The following is a 20,213-nucleotide window of genomic DNA, read 5'->3' as shown; positions in this document are numbered from 1 at the left end:
GCTTTAAACTAGGTTTCTCTACAAAACACTAACACACAGCTGCACATGTTCCCAAACATGCAGAAGTTCAGCAATTAACTTTTTTAAAATTCTAAATGAGGTGTTTAATCTCACTGAATTATGCATGGCCCACACCTTTGCTGCAAAGTGAGTAGCAGCTGCAGAGATGTGCTCACACTCAATTAAACAACCTTTTTTTTTTTTTTTTTTGAAGGGCTCCAAACGGATTTTGAGGTCCCATGAGATTGTGCTGCCACCCAGTGGGTCCGTGGAGACGGATCTGGCTCTCACTTTCTCACTGCAGGTAACGAAAATACAAGAATTAACACAACATTAAAAAAACAATAAAACACTGTATATGTGGCCAGATTAAACATTTATAAATAGAGGTGTGCTCTGTATTTGCTGTTGTTTATTGAGATAAGGGTAAAGTATGTGTGGGATGAGTTTTATCCCACACGTAGCCATGGCAACGGTTCAGACTTACATTAGATGTGAGGGTAAATGAAGCTGCAGCTGCTGAGACGCTGCGTTTGTCGTCCCTGTGTTCACAAATGACAAATAATTAAACGATATGGTGTTCTATGTTTCTGTTGGTTTCAAAGAAATCTACATGAAAAGACCAAAACCAGCAATGTGTTCCCTCTTTGCTTCAACTTAGCTTCTCCTGTTTCTGCTAAAAATGTAAAACAAGTTGCTTTCATTTGAAAAAGAAAGAAAGAAAAGAAGCCGTCGATGTTCCTGCAACACTGACTTACGTTACCTGCAAGCTTTAATAATCATGTAAAGAAAAAAATAAAGGTTTGTTTCTGTTTAAGGAGATTTCTAACTTCAGATAATGTTCTTATGAGGTTCAAAGCAAACTAAAACATGTTTGGAGGATGTGTCAGATTATGTAACACGACAATAAAACCAGACTTATCTTTTAAACTACAGGTTCAATTCTTAGTTAGTAATTTGTACTTCTTTCTCTCTTTTGTCTGTTTTCTCACCATCTCAGTACCCACACTTCCTAAAACGGGAAGGAAACAAGCTGCAGATCATGCTGCAAAGACGGAAAAGGTACAAGAACCGAACCATCCTGGGCTACAAGACTCTGGCGGTGGGTTCCATCGACATGGCCGAGGTACGGTGTGGTGTTTCATCCAGAGCGGGTGGCTTGTGTTCGATTTGTAGACGATAACAAGCTCTCTTCTGCTCCACTTTGCGTCGAGCCTCGAAGTGTGTTGGCGGCCGGCAGCAGGAAAACGGTGCATCAGCTCTGACGGGCTGTTAGAGTCAGGACCAGTGTGAAAATTTAATGAGCAGAAGGTGGATGCTGGAGATGGAGGTCGACTGCTAGACTGTTCTGGTTACTTGTTCTTCTTTGATTAAATAAATCTGAAAGGAATACTTTTATCTTTGAAAGGCTCAAATGATCCCGAACTGCTTTCTGGTTCATTTAATTCATCGTTAACCTACAGCAGATGCAGGTTTCAGACTTATAAAAACCTAAATGCAAATATGTGGAATTAGAAATCTGTAACTGCTGCTGTTGTTTTTGTAATTAATGAAGGTGTCTCCTGAACTAGGGCTGCAACTCTTTCTTTACTGCTTAATCTGTTCATCATTATGTCCGAGTTGTCCGTTAATCTAATTGTCATGAAAGTGATATTTCTTGAACATCTCGAGGGAGTTTCTTTACACTGACGCCAACGTTCTCTTGGATTTATTGATGAACTGATTCAGTTTCTATGATCAAAGGTCACTGAAAGCTCACAAAATGTGTTTTTGAACTAAACCCAAGAATTCACCCAGTAATTGTGGATAAAAATAGAATACAATTATGTCATTTTATATCCAAAAGAAGGTCCAAGGTCGACTTTTCTGCCCATTATTCATCACCATAACTCAGGAACAGATGAAGCCATGAATGCAACTTGATTGATTAGTGGACTTGATTGGTTACAACCTAAATGCAGTCTTTTCTGTTGATCGATTAGTTGCTTGTTCTGTGAAATATCATTTAAAAAAAAAGAAGAATTAGCGCAGAATTTTCTGAAACTCCAACGGCATTTAGTTTACAATAATGTAAAGGTGGAAAAAGTGGGAAATCATCACACTGGAGAAGCTGAAATCATCAAATGTTCCCTTAAAAATGAGCATATTGAAGGAAAATCAATTCTCACAATGGTTGCACATGATGTGTTCTTTATTGTTTTGGCTCAGTTGCAAACCTCCCTCTGTTTTAAACATTTAATTCTCTTCAGTTCAACTTTATTTGTCCATGATTGCAGCCAGATTTTGGGCTTAAGTTAAAAAGAAACAGAAACGTTATTATTATTATTATGGACATTTTTGTGAATATAAAACCTATTTAGGGCTGCAGTGAGCGCAGAGTGCAACTACCACACAGTAAAAGTCAATAAAGGTAAGAGAAATGTTATATATCAAACAATTCAGAGGTAGTTCACATGAGAGAGGCTTTAAATCATCCATGTGCCAAACACAGAATGCATCATGTGCACATCAGATGCCATTCAAAAGTCATTCACCTACTTTTACAGCAAGAAACAGCCTGACAGAGCCTGTTTCACTAAATTATAATATGATTTTCACTTGTTTATACCCCAAAATCCTGCATTCATTGACCAACTGTTTCAGCAGATATATTAACTAAGTAATTATATATTTAACAGAAAGGTGGTTTCCTCAGTTTAAGCTGTTAAACATGTTTCTGTGATGCTTCCATGAGAAGTTATTAAGTTTTAAATTTAGTTTTGTAAAGTCAGCCTGAAATGTTGCACAGCTGCTGCAGAAAAGGGGGTTAAATAAATGAACAAAACCTCCTTTGTTTTTAAAATAAAAAACCCTCAGAAAAGCTAAAGTTATCTCAGCCCACAGAGAGATTGTTTAAGAAAACCTAGAATACACAAATTAACGGCTTGATTTCAGCGCACATGATGTTGATACTCGGAGGAGTTCCCATATGGCTGACAAAGCTCAGCGGAGCTTATTAAGGTCACATTTCAGCAGCTGAGAGAAGAACAAAAAAAAAAAAACATTTTTGGCGCCTGAGAGGAGGGAAAATAAAGCAGCAGCACGGAGTCGTACTTAACCACAAGAAGAAAAAAAAACACATTCTCAGCTGAAGGACACAAAGAGGCTCTGACACAACAACACAACACAATCACAGCCTGAACCGCTGCAGGCCCACCGGGTCTCGCGGGAATAAGATGGAGCAGAGAGGCTCGTCCTGGTTCGGGGCGGCGGCGGCGTCCTGAAGTGACCCAGAGTTTGTGAAGAGAGTTTGAATCTCCGGAGGTTGTTCGTTGAATGAAGTGATTTAGTGCCGCTGAGCAAAGCATCAAACCTGCAGCTGCTTCCTCGGTCGAAGTTTGCAGCACCAGGTGTGAGTTGACTCGCATGAGCAGCAACTCCAAGCTGAAATAAAAAGCATGTCATAGAATTAGTCTTATGTAATACAGAAAATTCAAGGAATTAAAAACCATAACAAAATTTTTTTTTAACGTTTCTCAGCTGCTCATTTCGGGACACGAGGCTCGACATGAGCTCACAATCCCCTACAAACAGTTTAGCGACTTGTGTTTTATTCTGAGCTCGTACCTCTGGTTTTTAAATAGCAATCCTTCACAAGAAATAAATAGTATATAGTTTAGGGATGTCCTGATCATGTTTGCTTAAAACAAAACATTTCTTTTGCTCCCTATCTGCTCTGAATCATGTGATATTTCGTAACAGCTGATTTATATCGTACCATTTTCCGAGCTAATACACGCTTAAATTACTGTAGAATAACTGTAATACCTGGTTGCGCCACCAGGTGGAGTTTCTTGCCGTTTAATGCTGGAGTAGTCTGAGCCACTGGGTTTTAGTTGGCTTTACCCTTCCTTCTGTTACTGTTTTCTTCATGATGGGAAACAACCTCCGAGCAGCAACTTACACACTAAAGATTTAGAGTTTTGCTGAGGATTTGGATCGTGCAGTGAATTAGAACAGCAGTGGATTATCTACTGCATGCAAATGTTCCACAATAACTCCACCTGGTACTATTTCGAAGGAACACCGAAGCTATGTCCATTGATAAGCTTTGTCTACAATGAATCTGGTTGAAAGAAATCCAAACAAACATAGTGAGATGCAGCCCGACCATTATGGTTTACTGTGTGGGCTGGCGAAGCAAGACGTATATTATAGCAGCAAGAGGAGATGGATAGTTCTGTGTTGGCAAGCAGAGAGTAAAATGAGAGTTTAGCTTGTAAAGGAGCACCGTGACCAAGACTTCTGACACCCCTTTTCCACCAAGCACCGATGGAGACACAGAATGGGAAACACAAGCGGTGACTTGTGTTGTTTTTCACCAGCACCACGGTGGTGGAAAACAGTCCTCGCTGTTTATTCCACTCATAGAAAAGACCACATGAGATAAAATCACTTGGTTTTGGACAAATCTGACATTAGAACTCTGACATTAGAAAATCGTTTTTGGTCGTACAACTGTCTGAGTAACACCACCAGCAGCTACCACCACCTGCAATGTGGAATGTGCGAGGAACATCGGTACATTGTCATGTCTATTGATAAGAAAGTGTTCAGCAAGTCATAAGTTTAGCCTGTGACCAGGTGGGAAGTGCAACCAAATGAGAAAGTCTGTTGCACCAGTGAAAAAGTTAGTCTGGAGTCCTGTGTGGCCTTACATGTGGCACAAGGGTTGTTTGGTAAACGGCTACGTATGTGGTGACGTATAGCTCTAACTGGGCTCCTTGCCAATGGAGAAGCAAACAGCTTCTTAGGAGGTGCCAGATTTGAACCAACTAAGCACTGGAACCAGCACCAGCAAGGAACTAGCACCTGGTTCTTCTTGGTGGAATCAGAGGCTTAATGACATCAGGCCATCAAATGATTAAATTAAGTGAAACTGATCTAGGACAGTGAGTCCCAGTGGAATATCTGATGGCCATAGTTGCAGCTTTTCGATAACATGCCAACAAAGGAGAGGGAACAGGTTTTTGCCGATACCAGACAGTTAAAAGTTCCCATGATGGGTCCTGAACCCAATTTTAGTATCAGGGTCTGAACACCCCCAAAACTGTTAAAACAAGAAAACTCTATTGTTACTAAATATGCCATAATAACAGAAGAACATCTTGTCATAACACAAAGACGTCTTGTTATATCATGAAATCATTTCGTTGTAGCATGAAAACATCTTGTTATAACAGTAAACTTGAAAATGAGACACATGTCCAGCGGCTGCACAGTTGCTCCTCTGGATATTTCTTAATGACTGACTGTGACTTGTATGTCGTAATGAGGTGAAAACATCTTGTTATAACATATAGACATCTTCTTACAGCAATAAACTTTGACTTGAATGCTGGTGTTTCTGAAAGGCTGGCTGGGATTTTGCCCTTACGTCGCAAAGATGTGAAAACATCTTTTTATGACGTGGCTATAACTTGTTATAGCATGAAAAACACATTGTTATGGCCGTAAAACGTCTCACCCGGGAAACAATGTGTATTCGGCATCTCGTATCGAACACCGGAGGATAAACACGGCGCTTCTGTGGATGTTTCTGAAAAGCTGGCTGCCATTTTGCACTTATACACAATGTCATAATAGCGAGAAAACATCCTGTTATGGCAATGAACTTTTGACCTGAGAGAGAACGAGCATCTGGCTGCTATAAACAGCTGCTTTGCCCCTCGTATCAAACACTGAACAACACACAGGAATTCTGTGGGCGTTTTTGAAAAGCTTGCAGTGACATAGGATTTATTTCTAACGTGAATATATATTGTCACAGCAATGCTTTCTTTAAAATCTGAACCTGTTTTTCCTTTTCTGGTGTAACAGGCTTCTGAGTAAAGGCTTGAAATTAGTTGTATTTGACAGTTTTTCAATGTGATGGATTCAGCAAATTAAAGAAATTGAGCTCTTAATTCAGGATGTTTCTAAAGCAGTCCTGTTTTTTCTGCCTCTTCCAGGTGATGCAGCATCCGACGGAGGGAGGCCAGGTTCTGCCTCTCTGCAGCAACCAGAAAGACATGCTGGGCAAAGTGGCAGAGATCTGGATCTTCTCCCTGTCCAGTCAGCCCATCGACCACGAGGAGGCGGCGCTGCAGGGAGGACAGAAGATCAAATGCTCCGGTACGCTTTGCTTCTCATTACCCTCCACGTTCACGGCAGCAGGACGCCATCATAATCACCTCCATGGGCTGAACAGAGCTGGGATCACAGGGTTCAGGGTGTTTTGTTTTCTCTCCTTAGTCATGTAGAAAGCAGTAACATCCAGGTAGCATACAGCCCTGCGTGCTCTGTACATCATGTATATTTAGATGCTGGCAGCGTTTCAGATTTAAAAAGGTCATTGAAATATGTATGAGGCGTTTTCTGCACTCCACGCCTTTAATCTGCCCACTTGTCTCCTGCTTTAGATAACTACTCAGAGGAAGAGTACGAGAGCTTCTCCTCGGAGCAGGAGGCCAGCGACGACGCCGTTCAGGGACAGGTGAGGAAATCGCCGAGGCTTTAATGGGTCACGAGACAAATCGTTTTTAAGTTATCCTGTCGGTTAATAATTAAACGATCAGTTCATGAAGATGGAGTGAAACATCCGTACTGGCACTGCAAAGTTTGCAAACTTATTTTTATTACCAGCTTAATAATGCATTGAGTTTTTTTATTTAAGGGGAGGCTGTATTTTCAGGAGGTTTCAGCTTCTGTCTTTCAATTTTTTCAGGATCTTGAGGATGACGAGTACGACGTGAGGAAGCCAAAGAAGCAGAGGAGGTCGATTGTGAGGACCCCCTCCATCACCAGAGTAAGAGACGCAAACCAGATATGAAGCAAAAAAAAGAAAAAATACAGAACATTTTAGTGTTCCTACTTGTAGAGCAATGTGCAGTGTACCAACTATAGACTGTATGAATAGATGGATGTAGTCCATTGGTTAGTGGACAGCTGTCGTAAAGCCTCAAGTTTGGCATTTTTCTCATCTTCACTTTGCCCGCCAGTACCAAAAAAAAGTGCAACATAGGATGGCAAACATCCTACTTGTTGATCCATAACCGCACAACCCATAAAATCCAAAAAGAGAGCCTATAATAAATCAGCTCAAATAGAAAGAAATGTTAAAATCATGAATATATGAAGGAAATATATAAAACTGTCCAGATACACATTTTTAAATCAGATAAAACTGTTTTAACTGATCAAAATTCTAACAAAACAAATCCATGGCAATCACAAGGTAGCTCTGCCCTAAAACATATCCTGCTTTGTTGTCTATTTCACTCTAAATGTGAACATAATTTACAAAATTAACATCACGCTGTGTTGCAGGAGCCTTGAAACTATCAGTTGAGACCATAAATTCAATAGGAAAATGTTTACTTGGGTAGCAAATCAAGTGAGAAGTTGAGTCATTTTGTCGTTGACTTTTATACAATATGACCCCTTGTTGCGTCATCCAGTCGCCCTGCCTTAAAACATCCCCTTCTTTATCATTTATTTTCCTCTAAATGTGATCCTAGTTTACAAAATTAATATCACGCTGCATTGAAGGAGACTTAAAACTAGCAATTGAGACCATAAACTCATTGGGAAAATGTTTATTTGGGTAGCAAATCAAGTGAGAAGTTGAGTCATTTTCTTATAAATTTCTATGCAAGCTGACCTCTTTTTGCAGCCAGAGAAGTCGCCCCCCTGCTGGCAGGTTAAAGACACGACCACTTTGCCTCAACCTTTCAGACCTGGAGGCTACATCAGTCTTTTATATATACGTATTTAGTCTTGGATGCCCACACAGTTTCCTTTACAGTAAGACGAGTTGTCCCAAGTTATGACTCCAGGACATCAATGCATCCAGACAAGTAACAGTCCCACATGTGACCCCCCATTTACCCACAAAGTGACAGATGAAACAAACGAGACATCACACTTATTGAGTTTCACAAGGTGGGTAGTTTTTGTTATGGACAGAACGAGTCCAGTTGTTTTACCCCAACGTCAGTCGTTAGGCTAAGCTGAGGTAATTAGCTGTGAGCGCCATACTTAAAATGAAGGACATTAGACCAGTGTTGATCATTTCATCTGACTCCCAGCAAGAAAGCAAATGAGCTTATTTTGAGCCATTATGAACTCTTCCTTCCTTATTAAACGACACTGGAAAACAGATTTAGTTTTTGTTTTTCATACCTCCAGGCTGGTGACAGCTGTGGCAAGAAGCATTAATGTTCTCAGATTGCGACATGTCAGGAAAACCTGGAGGGAATTTCTTCAGATGTGGCACAAACGTTCACTTAGACTCAACAGTGAACTGATTTTGGTCTTAAAAGGTCACTGTGGCCTATTAAAGTCTTTCTTAAAGAAAGTGATGACATTTATTATGCAAAAGGCCAAAGATGAGCTTCATTGTGTCATCATGATGTTCTTAAAACAACTTTTTCAGGCTGTTATTTAGCACCAGAACTCCAGATATTGTGACGATATTTTAATATTTGGTTGGATGCTGGTTCGTTGATAATAATCTTGGGTTCCCACCAATAACTTCCTCCAAAGTCTTCACTACATATAGTTTATGAGTCTGGACAGACATGGATGTAAACTAAAGCTTCACTGGCTGGTCGAGGCAACCCCAAGGCAGTGATTTTAATTCATGCATTTGTGTATCATCTTTAAGTCTAATATAATCTGAAACTAATACAAGCATGATACCTGATCACAATGATCATATTTAAAACAACAGAGTGACAACTTGTCTTGTTAATATCATTATTATGAGTCTTTCTTTACTTTGCAACACTGTTCTGAACCATAGAGAAGTGAATATCCACCCAGCTGGACTGTTGCACGTCTTGTTTTATGTTTTTTTTTTCAGCAAACAGGTTGTTTTTTGGGTTTTTTTGCACAGAAGTGACTTGGGATTGTTCTGCACTTGTTCCTACCTGAAGCAAAGATTCCACAGAACATGAAGGTGCTGGATGCACAAGCAGAGCGATGAGAAAAGCTCCAGGCGTCTGCAGACTTTGCATTAAATTTATTATCTAAGCTTTCCCTCAGCTTTTCTTCCGAGCATAAAACACTGAATATTCACAGAGTATTTGTTCAGTGATGCAGTTTCTTTTAAAACAACACCACTTAACGTCGGATTGAGTTAATCTTGTGCCTAATAAGACTAATTAAACGCCTTTTGATGAGTCTAAATAAGACGGCTAATGGATGATATGATGTGAAAGACTTAGTGGGCGGAAGCAGAAGATGAAACCCAGAAACCAGATGAGGCATGATGTTGCTTGATTATTGATTTACATGAGCACAAGCTGCAGAATCGATACCCGGCCGACACTGCAAATGTATCTACTGCTGGTAAAATGACTAAAATGGAGGCGCTCCGGCTTCGCAGCAGCTGTTCTCTCGGTATTGGATTGCTCAGAGCGCTGTAGTAAATCAGAACTAGGTCACAAACTGACTTGTGCTTGTGTGTTTATTCTCCTGTGCTTTAGCAGCAGAACTTTAAGCAGCGAGTTGTGGCTCTCCTGAAGCGCTTCAGAGTTTCAGACGAGGTGAGTGCTTCTTTCTCGTGCCGCTCTGGGAGTTTCTCTTTAAACCGTGGAACCGCTGAACCACCAGATATGCGATTTTGTGTTCCTGTCAAAGGTTCTGGACTCGGAACAGGATCCCGCAGAGCCACCTCCGGAGGTGGAGGAGGAGGATCTGGACCTGGACAGCGTGGAGTTCGAGAACCCCAGCGACAGCGGCCCGGAGCTGGACGACGACGACAGCGTCCTCAGCACACCAAAACCCAAACTCAAGTGAGCGGTTCACAGTGTGTGCAGCTTTATTTGGTGTTGCAGGGCAAATTATGTTGAGTTATACGAGTGTCTCGACATGTTTTCGCCCCGTAAACTTCCCCTTTTCTCCCACTCCATCAATAAACATGCACACATTTGGTGTTGCAGGATTCAGGAAGGTGCCGTCTTTGCAAAAACAGCATCGATTTCCTTTTCTTTGTTATGTTTTATGCACAAGAGCAGCCTAAACCCACACACACAAAGTCAGAACCATCGTTTTAAGTCGAATCTTTCATTTGCAATATTACAAACGCTATATGAATTATTTATAAAATAGATAAATAGGAATCTTCACTTTTTCTAATTTAAAGGCCCACTGCTCTGTTTCTGTGTCAACTCAAGCTTTTCTGACACCTTCACGGAAATCTTGAGACCTCATTTCTGGTGGCAGAAGTTACAGCCATTTTAATTTGAATGTTTTTGCTCCGAAATATGAAGGGGATTGTATGAGGTTAAGATCGATCTCCATGTGGTCAGACGCTATAGCATCCTGCCACATTGTCAAAGTTTGACTTAAATGATTTTCAATGTGATGCATTTTGTGAGTATTTCACACAAAAATGCAGCAAATTCAGCTTTTTGTGTTTAGAAGCAAAAAAAAAAAGGACCAGCTAAAGACTCGTTTTATGCAAGGGTGGAAACACTGAAGCACTGTTTAGATAATGATAAGATCACATCATAAAAACTAATAAACTTTAGCATCGCTCTTGGAGTTGGGAGACTTCCAAGATTTTAAAAAAAGAGTCATTAAAATCAATAAAGCAAAGGCGGCAAGATGTTCTGATGTTTGGTCCCAATATGTTTTAGCCTTAAACTCCAAACTCAGATGTTATAAACAAAAAGAAAACATTAAACACCTGTTTTTACAGAAGTGTTGCCCATGAATACTGTCACAGCCCGAGCTGAGCAAACATGAGCTACAATTAAAAATAAGCTCAATTTACAAAACTAAAACTGAAATAATAGAAGTAAAACAGATGCAGGATTAAGCCTGTCCAATGAGTCATCACTGACTTTTACATGGAAAAGCAGTGGATTCAAGATACTGACAAAAGGCAGGACACTTGAATGCACCTTCACTGTATCTACTGTGAGCAACATCGCATTTTACTTTAAGTCTAACACAATGCCACACTGCACTGATGCTGTACATTTGTGGTAAAGGAGCCCCAACCAAGTATTAGGTGTATACATGAACATACTATTCCAAAGTTGGGCATATCTGTGTTTTAAATCTTTTTCTTGATTAATCTTTGGAAATATTTGAATATTTTGAGATACTAGATTTCAGATTTTAATGAGCTATAAGCCATCATCATCATAATTAAAACAAGAAAGGCTTGAAATATTTCACTTTACATGTAATGAATCTAGAATAAATAACTTTTTTACTTTCTTAAATAAGTGATGGAAAATATGGAACTTTTTTTTAACGGGATTCTAATTTTTTGAGATGCTCTGGTGTGAGTTTAATACAACACGTCAGTCTAACGCTAAACATTAAAAAAAAACAAAAAACAAAGAATTTATCATTGAGAGTCATCTTCACCACTCTAATCCAAAAGGCTCAACAGCAGCTCTACTTTTTAGAGATGCTTACAAAACCACAACAACCTGCCTGCAGAGATGCTCAAGGCCTTTTATCATTGTTCAAATGAGTCTGTACTGACATACGGCATTACAGCAGGGTGTGCAAACTGTACACAAGAAACATCTCTGGAGAACCTTAAACACATTCCAGAAAATAATTGGACTTAACCCGCCCACACTGGAAGACGTCTTCAGATCAGAGTGCCTCTGACGAGCAGCTCTGAAGGAAAACTAGCCCCTGTCATCACCTCTTCACTGTGCTGCCGTCTGGAAGGTGTTACAGAGCCTCGAGAGCTCACACCTCCTGGTTAAAATACAGTAACAAACGCTGGTCCTGCTGCTGACACCACCTGTTTTTATTAAGTGCAAACATCTTCAAAACAATGTGCAATACTTAAAATTTTCCATATACTCATAATGCAACTGGATTTAGATGCCACTTTTCTTCTTTTTTTATCATTTATGTAGACAGATGCTTGTGTGCAACTTCAAAGATATTGTTTTTAACGCACTGCAAGGAAAATGTTGTTGCACAAATACAGTCCTGAAGTTTACATACACTTGTAAAGACCATCTATCTATTGTGGCAGTTCCCAATGACTCCTATAACTCTGAGTTCTCTGTGATGGAATCTTTGAAACTTATGCATCTTTGTCACACAAGAAAACAATCATGCATTTTGGGTCTATCATAGCTTGATTACAAGTCTTCTGGAAATTTGACAGAAATTTGCTGGGTTAAAAATATACATACAGTCAGGCTTGTGTTTGGTTAAATGACTTTTAGCCATTTTCACCTCAACTAGGTGCTTTTGGTTTCCGTCCACAAGCTTCTGGTTGAACCGTTGACCCTCCTCTTGACAGAATTAGTGTAGTTCAACTAAAATTCTTGGCTTTCTGACACAGTCCACAGGTTCTTCATGGGGTTTAAGTCAGGACTTTGGAGAGTCTAAACTCTTAATTCTGGCCTGATTTAGTCATTTCTTTACCACTTTTGACGTGTGTTTTGGGTCGTTGTCTTGCTGGAACACCCAGCTGCATCCAAAGCTCAACCTTCTGGCTGATGATTTTAGGATTTTCTGAGGAATGTGGAGGTAATCCTCCTTCATCATTATTCCAGTTACTTTGTGTAAAGCCTCAGTTCCACTGGCACCAGAACAGCCCCAGAGCATGATACTGCCACCGCCATGCTTGACAGTAGGTTTGGTTAGTTAAGTCACCTTCTCTCCTCCAAACATATTTGTTATCATTGTGGCCAAATAGCTAAATTTTTCTTTCATTTGAACACAGAACTTTCCTCCAGAATCTCTATTCGTTGCCCAAGTGTTCAGCAGCAAACTTCAGTCCAGCTTGAATGTGCTGTTTCTCAAGATAGAGCTTCCTCCTTGCAGCTGATGTAAAACACACCTGACTGTGGACACTGACACCTGTGTTCCAGCAGCTTCTTATTTATTGCTTATTTGCTTTTTCAGATCTTTGCTGAGATCCTCAGAATGTCCCACTGCAGTGTTCATGGCTGAATCTAACGAGTGCATCAAATGGGCTCTATTTAAATTGGCTCAGAGGAGTCGGCAGCTGTAGTTAATAACTTGTGAAGAGGCCATGAGGCTACATCACCAAAACTATTCAAGTTACTCCATGTATATTTTTGACCCAGCAGATTTTGTCATATTTACAGAACATCTATAATTAATCTGTGAAAGAACCAAAATGTTTTTGTTTTGTGTGTGTGACAAAGACGCATGTGTTTCAGTGATTCCATCGTCTAAAATTCAGAGTTATAGGAGGCATTAGAAACTCAAGACTGTCTTGATATACAAGGTGTTTATGAGTGTATTTGTTTTGTTCACGGCTGTATGTGTGGTGACAATGAAGCTTTTCTGTTCTGCTCTATTCTATTAATCCATGTTTACACACCACTGTTGAATGCACATTCTTGTTTTTGTGACAGAAGTCTTTTCTAAATGCTGGATTCAAACCCTATGAAATGTTAATCACGCTAAGAAAAGCTGGCGTGTTGTGGTGCAACTCTGACGGATAGTGTTTTGACCCTCTGACCCGAAGGAGCCTCCCAGTCCCTTCACGTCAGCAGGCTTGTTAAGATGACGCAAGTTTGTTTGGTTTAATTCACTCCAGACCGTCTCCTCTGTTTCAGGCCATACTTCGAGGGTCTCTCCCTCTCCAGCTCTCAGACTGAGATCGGCAGCATCCACAGCAGCCGGAGCCACAGGGAGCCTCCCAGCCCGGTGAGACCTCCGACACGAAATCAGCAGTTTTCTCTCTTGGAAATCGACTCATCTCGAACCTGCTTCTCATACATTCACCGACACAATAGGACTGATAAGACCGAACAGCCGATAAGCGAACCCACTGGAGCAGAGAGGCGTTAATTATCTCGCTCAAGGCCCTTCTGATATTATAAAACTTCACCTCCCTCGCTCAGGTTCTCCCATCAGTCTGCAGGTCTGTTTGCAGGATGTCGAAGAATCCATCACGAGACACTGAGTCGAGCATTTCTGCGCTTTCGGTGAAATTAAACTTCCTCCCTCGAAACCAGGTGATGCTTATTATTCTTCCCGCCGCCTCTTTCCAGATTGACCCAGATAAAACCAAGTGTGGCGGCGGCAAGTTTCCAGATGACGGCGTGTCTGATAACGTCTCCTTTGTGAGTATGAAGCCTCCTGAGATCAATAACCGGCACCAGTGTTATTATACAGATTAATTAGCACCTCCAGGTCTCTAACAATGCAGCGATTATGCCCTGTTTGACACCCACACGTTTAATAATCACACAACAGCTCCTCGAGACGTTTACGATGTGAAAAAAAGACGTGTTGTGTCGAAGGAGAAAATGCACAAACACATGTGTCAGCCCTTAACCCTGTTGCTGTTTTCCTCTGTTTGTGTTTTCCCTCAGGAGCAGCCGGAGGCGGTGACTCCGACCACAGAGCTGGAGATGGACAACATGGACACGTTTCTGGAGAGGCTGCCGCCGAGTGGCAAAATGACCAAGACGGAGTCGCTCATCATTTCATCCAACAGGTAGAGGCACATCATTTAGACGTAATCCAACCTCTACTGGGCTACACTTTGCACCTAAATCATACTGTGTGATAGAAATGCCCTGGAATGATCACCGCGAGGCAGATTAACCTCAAATCAGCGACTCGCTCTCGGCCCTGCTCTCACTTCATGTGTTGTTTTCGTCTTCAGGCAGGAACCGAAGTTGGCAGGGAGGCGAGGAAGGAGCACGTCGCTGAAGGAGCGCCAACCCAGCAGGCCGCAGAACGAGAGAGCCAACAGCCTGGACAACGAGCGCTCTCTGGACACACGGTGCCACCTGCAGGTAGGAGGACGGAGCTGCAGGGCCGAGTTTGTGTCTGAATGTGGGACATGATGAGCACACTAGTATGTTGTTTTTCCAAAGCAAATACTGTAAAATTTATTGATTTAGTTACATTTATAACTGCGCAAAAGCTTACTCCCTGTGAACATACAACAGTTATTCAGAAGTAGAATTGCAAATTATGAATTAAGAACAACTTTTTCCATTTAAAACGTAATTTGCTCGCACCACGAAGAAGAGTCGGAGTATGTGGGGTGAAATTATGGAACAGTCTGGATGAGGGTTTAAAAACGACTACAACTACAAGACAATTTAAAAAAGAATACGAAACGAGATTGCTTTAAACATATAATAATGTGGAAATGTGTTCTGGAGTTTTAAAAGAAGCATAGAAGAAGAAGAAGATTTGATGTAAACAGGAAACAATAAGATTTGAGATGTCCAGATGTGTAGCGGGTTGACGTTAGTAAGTTAAACTTCATCCTACTTGTTTTCAGACATTATTCTAGGTTTGGGATTTGGTTTAGTTGTTTTTTGGGAATTTTTTGTATGATGTATTTATTTTCTTTTTTGCCTTTATGATTCTGTGGCACGTCAGAAATAATTGAAATGAAATGAAAGAATCAGAAATACTTACAGTCGCTGCCATTCAAAGTCTTAGAAATATAAACAGTACAAGACATGTAGATAAACATTAGTAGACAAATGACCTGGAAATGAAAACATAAGTAGAAACAGTAAAGACATAAATGTAAAGTGCTTTTCCTAAGAAAATAAAGTACACAGTGAGAGTAGATAAGATAAGAAACTTTATTGATCCCTCTCTGGGGAAATTCACGTGACAACAGATAAGATAAATAACTCGTGTGTTATTGCACAGAGGCAGTAAATAGCATGTTACTGTGCTGCGATGTTGCACATCTGCAGCTGATAAATGAGTTTTACTAACATAAAATACCAATAAATGAAAGAAAAACACTTTTCTTCTCCTCATTTTCGACTGCAAAGTAACTTAAGTGTTCCCACTATAACAAAGTATATTACATTAGAAATATTAGATTTGTATCCTGCAGGTAGGAGGACGGAGCTCCAGGACGAACCACAGAACAACAAGGTTTCTGTTCATTAACAGCAGTAAATGGAATTAATTAACATAAAATACCAGTTAGTGTGAAGATTAATCTCAGTTTCAGGCACAAACTAAAAACACCTTTTAAACCTGCAGGGTAACGTTTGTGTTTCCACTTCAGCAGTGGTTTAATGTATTAAGAATATTAGATTTATGTCATTCTGTACAGGATTTATTTTAAATACATGAGTATAATTAGATGTGGTACCCTAAAAATGACGATTAAAACATCCTGCAATAACAGTAAGACTGAGACAAACAGACTTTTAGTTGGTTGTATTAATCCAGAGCTATGTGTTTACATTTCAGTGTATTTATATCTACACAGTGTGACCAGGGAAACGAGTGAGGCAAGCAATATAAAGAATGTTTTGTGGTCCACAAATCACAACGTAAAAAATAGGATTCCTTATTTTCTCCACAAAACAATAAAGTTTTTGTCTGTTCGTAGCAGTTGAATCGGTTTTATTCATATAAAATACCAAATTTGCTGCAAGGTTACTTATGTGTTTCCACTTTAACAAAAGTCTAACATATCAAAAATATTAGATTTCTTTCATTCAGTACAGAAATAATAAAAAAAAGGAGTGTAGCTAGATGTTGTACCTTGAAATAACATGAAGACAAACAGATTTCTTGTTGTTTATGTTAATGAGAGAGAGTTGTGTTTTCATTCTAGTATGTTGTGAGCATGTCGTACATTCATACATAGATACAGTGTGACCAGGGGATATATACAACACATGAAATAAAAAGAGCATTTTAAAGATAAAGATAAAGATAAAGATAACTTTATTGATCCCACAGTGGGGAAAGTTCACTGTTACAACAGCCCCAAATGAAAGTTTCCTTATTTCACCTGCTTAGATCCCAAGAAAGACGGTTTATGACCAACTAAACCACATCCTGGTGTCTGACAACCACCTTCCTGACAGCATCATCCTCATCAACACGTCAGACTGGCAGGGCCAGGTGAGACTCACTGGAAGCACCTATTTCTGTGTCTGTTAATGAATTCTGAACGGTTTTTGGATGTTTAAGCTCACTTTGTTAACTTATTGATGTGTAAATCTGGATTATTTTTATTGTTTAGAAAGATTTTGACAGGATGAAGACCCAAATTGGATGATAGTAATTTAACATTTGGAGTCTTGAATGCTTTTTCTTGCCTTCCATAGATAGTAACAGTAGTTCTAGCATCATATCAGTGTCTTAACTCTGATTAATAACTTTTTAGCCATTGAAATCATCCATCAGTTTTCTGCTATGCATCTACTGATTATATTACTATTGATTATTGTTACTTCCAGATGGGAATTACTGACAAAAACACAACCAAAATGTCGATAAATTCATCTATCTAATAAATTATTGTAGTCCTGTCCTGGTTTTCCTCCATTCTTTGACCAGCCTGAACCGTAAAAGGGTTTGAAATTACACTCTGTGCCTATTACACAGGTCGATATGGTCGTAAATTTAATTTGGCGAACGCTGCAGGAACTCTGAAACACCGGAAATGGCTCAACAGCTGCGTTTATTTCTTCATACCTGCCTGTAAAAAGTCTCTGGAAAGTTCAGAAGACTTTAAATATCACAGTGTTTAAAGGATGTTTGTTCATGCTGAAGTCAGTTTTTGCCTCTAATGAGCTCGCTGTCTTTCTACTTGCTCAGTATCTGTCAGACATGCTGCAGAACCACCATCTGCCGGTGGTCTGCACCTGCACCACGGCCGACATCCAGGCTGCGTTCAACACCATCGTCTCCCGCATACAGAGATTGTGAGTCTGAATGTGTGTCACAGCTGAAAGCCCACATCTGCAGGCTGATGCGCTGTGTGTGTCACGGTGTGGAGTTAACAGCTGTACTTTCTGTTTCTAGCTGCAACTGTAACTCCCAGACGCCCATTCCTATAAAGATCGCGGTGGCCGGGGCGCAGCATTACCTCAGTGCCGTTCTGAGGCTCTTTGTGGACCATCTTTCCCATAAGACCCCTGACTGGCTCGGCTACATGAGGTTCCTCATCATCCCTCTAGGTTGGTGATCGATGCAACTCGTGCTCTCTGTTAGTTTTTAGTATTTAAATGTGCCATATGCAGATTCTGTTGTCTTTTTTCTTTCCAGTAGTGATAATATTATGATATTAATGTTGCACATGCATGTCTGAAGCTCCATTTGTGTGTCTTCGATTGTGTTTAGGTGCACATCCCGTCTCCAAATATCTCGGCACTATTGACTATCGATACAACAGTTTGTTCCAAGATGCTGCCTGGAGGGACTTGTTCCACAAACCAGAGGCTCCTGTTGTGGGTGAGCTGATACGTGTTGTTATCTTTACTTTGAACAACATCACACTAATTTATTCACCGTTCCAAAAAACAAAACCTGCCAGCAGGATTCATGTCATGTTAGCTTTTAAAAAATAAAAACTCCACCAAAATTACACCATTTATCAGAGCCAGACATGATAAAAACTGAAAGAATCAGCAACTTTTGAACTTTTAAAATCATGATAATCAATCAAAATCGCTTTATTCTACATGTCTAATTTAAAAAATAAACAGTTTGCATCAGATCCTGTAAAAAACAAAAGAAATCCGTGGTTCATCGAGGAAACCACAAGTGACTCGGCTGCAACAAAAATTCAGAGACTTTTCGACTGAACTGCAGGCAGTGTTTACACAGAATCGATAGGAACAAGTATGGAGGCAAATTAGAGTGATTGGAAGCAAAATTAAACATATTTCATGCAGAATGGTTTAAATAAACAGAGGAGCAAGTTGTTGGAAGATACACTCAGCATGGTGAAGCATCAGTAGTGTGGAGGATGCCCAGTTTGTAGAGGTGGTAAAAATGTAAATTGTTAAATATCTACAGTATGTAGAGCCACCACTTGTCCCCCCAGAACTTGTAAAAACCTGTAGGCACTTGTACAAATGTTGTTCATGTTGATTCCAGCATTTTTAATTATTTTTTTTTTACATAAAATCAAAGAATCAATCAAAGAAATTCAACTTTTTTTTTTCTTTTTTTGCAATTTACGACATTATAACTTTGTTTTATTGCACAGACAACATTTTTTAGTTCCCTCTCCTTCTAGTCATGGTTGTGTTGTTTCCATAGAGGTGCAGGACTTTATATTGTGGTGACAAATGAACCCACATTGAGTAAAAACATGACAGAACGCCCAGAAACTGCTTGGAATTCAAAGGGTTAAATAGGATTTAAAACTGTAAAAACTGGTAATTTTTCCTGCACATGTATAAAATTTCTTCATCAGATTTAAACTTGAAACTTGAAATCGAGGCTCTAAATGTCGCTGGTTGTGTATTCACATGTGAACTCGTGTGCAGCCCAGGAGAACCCGGACGTGGTGTCCAGGGTGACCCAGTACATGGTGGGAGCCAACGGAGCTCACCAGCTGCCCATCGCCGAGGCCATGCTCACCTACAAGCAGAAGAGGTAGGTCTGCTTCTCAGGATTAGTAGCACACACCAGAGACACTCCTGCAAATGTGATTTACGGAGCTGCAGTGAACAAGAATGTTTCCTCTAACTAATGCTGCTAATGCTTTCAGCGGGTTTTCAGAAGGGGGTTGAAATGTTTCGTAAAATTCAGCGTGTCAGCAATCAGTCGACAACAATCGGCTTTTGAAAACATCTCGTATATTTGACTTAGACAATAATCCATGCATGTATTAGCACATGTATCGGTGTGCAGCTATGCAACACACATAAGATATTTACCAAGAGTTAGATCCAATGCAGTGGGATAAACATGAAAACAACTGGATTCAATAAATGTGGTGCAACTGTGAAAATCAAACTACAACTAGTAGATACCAACATGAAACCCTGTAGAAGCCAAAAACGTAATAACGTCCGATAACGTAATAAATTTGCTCGTTATCACATTATTGGTCAAAAGTTATTACGTTATCGGTTCAGGACTTTTATTACGTTATCGGCCGTTGTTACGTTATCGGCTGTTATTACATCATTGGCTTCTACAGATTATCCTTTTAACCTCTTTTAATGGATTTTTTTACCCACTGAAAAGCTAATAGCAGAACAAGTATGAGGCTATAATGTTTGTATGAGACTTCATCTGAACGGTAACATTTCTGAAAATGATCTTTTCAGCAGGTAGCTAAACGACATCACCTCAGACCTTCCTCGCAAACATTTATATTTTAGCCCTCGTCTACACCGTCGCTCATAAAGTTGGAATCATTTTTGTTTTCAGACACATTCCTCTGTTATTTCTATTCATACAAGGGATGCACGATATATCGG

At 40.0% G+C, this 20,213-nt stretch overlaps 1 protein-coding gene across 2 annotated transcripts in view; it reads left to right on the top strand.

Annotated features, from left to right (window-relative positions):
- Positions 1 to 20,213, top strand: part of pacs2 (phosphofurin acidic cluster sorting protein 2) — a 107,483-nt gene that overhangs the window by 72,522 nt on the left and 14,748 nt on the right. For both annotated transcript variants that reach the window (XM_008285534.1, XM_008285533.1), the window contains exons 3-18: positions 215 to 304; positions 1,001 to 1,126; positions 5,991 to 6,153; positions 6,441 to 6,514; positions 6,746 to 6,826; positions 9,510 to 9,569; positions 9,664 to 9,818; positions 13,602 to 13,692; positions 14,040 to 14,111; positions 14,364 to 14,488; positions 14,660 to 14,792; positions 16,789 to 16,893; positions 17,593 to 17,699; positions 17,800 to 17,954; positions 18,118 to 18,228; positions 19,272 to 19,380. In XM_008285534.1, coding sequence (XP_008283756.1) covers positions 215 to 304; positions 1,001 to 1,126; positions 5,991 to 6,153; positions 6,441 to 6,514; positions 6,746 to 6,826; positions 9,510 to 9,569; positions 9,664 to 9,818; positions 13,602 to 13,692; positions 14,040 to 14,111; positions 14,364 to 14,488; positions 14,660 to 14,792; positions 16,789 to 16,893; positions 17,593 to 17,699; positions 17,800 to 17,954; positions 18,118 to 18,228; positions 19,272 to 19,380 — 1,757 coding nt within the window. The remainder of the gene's footprint in view (positions 1 to 214; positions 305 to 1,000; positions 1,127 to 5,990; positions 6,154 to 6,440; positions 6,515 to 6,745; positions 6,827 to 9,509; positions 9,570 to 9,663; positions 9,819 to 13,601; positions 13,693 to 14,039; positions 14,112 to 14,363; positions 14,489 to 14,659; positions 14,793 to 16,788; positions 16,894 to 17,592; positions 17,700 to 17,799; positions 17,955 to 18,117; positions 18,229 to 19,271; positions 19,381 to 20,213) is intronic.

Source organism: Stegastes partitus, unplaced genomic scaffold (assembly GCF_000690725.1).
Source record: "Stegastes partitus isolate 25-593 unplaced genomic scaffold, Stegastes_partitus-1.0.2 Scaffold407, whole genome shotgun sequence".
Taxonomy (NCBI): domain Eukaryota; kingdom Metazoa; phylum Chordata; class Actinopteri; family Pomacentridae; genus Stegastes; species Stegastes partitus.
Note: the sequence above shows the minus strand (reverse complement) of the source record. Positions and strands in the feature narration are given on the sequence as shown.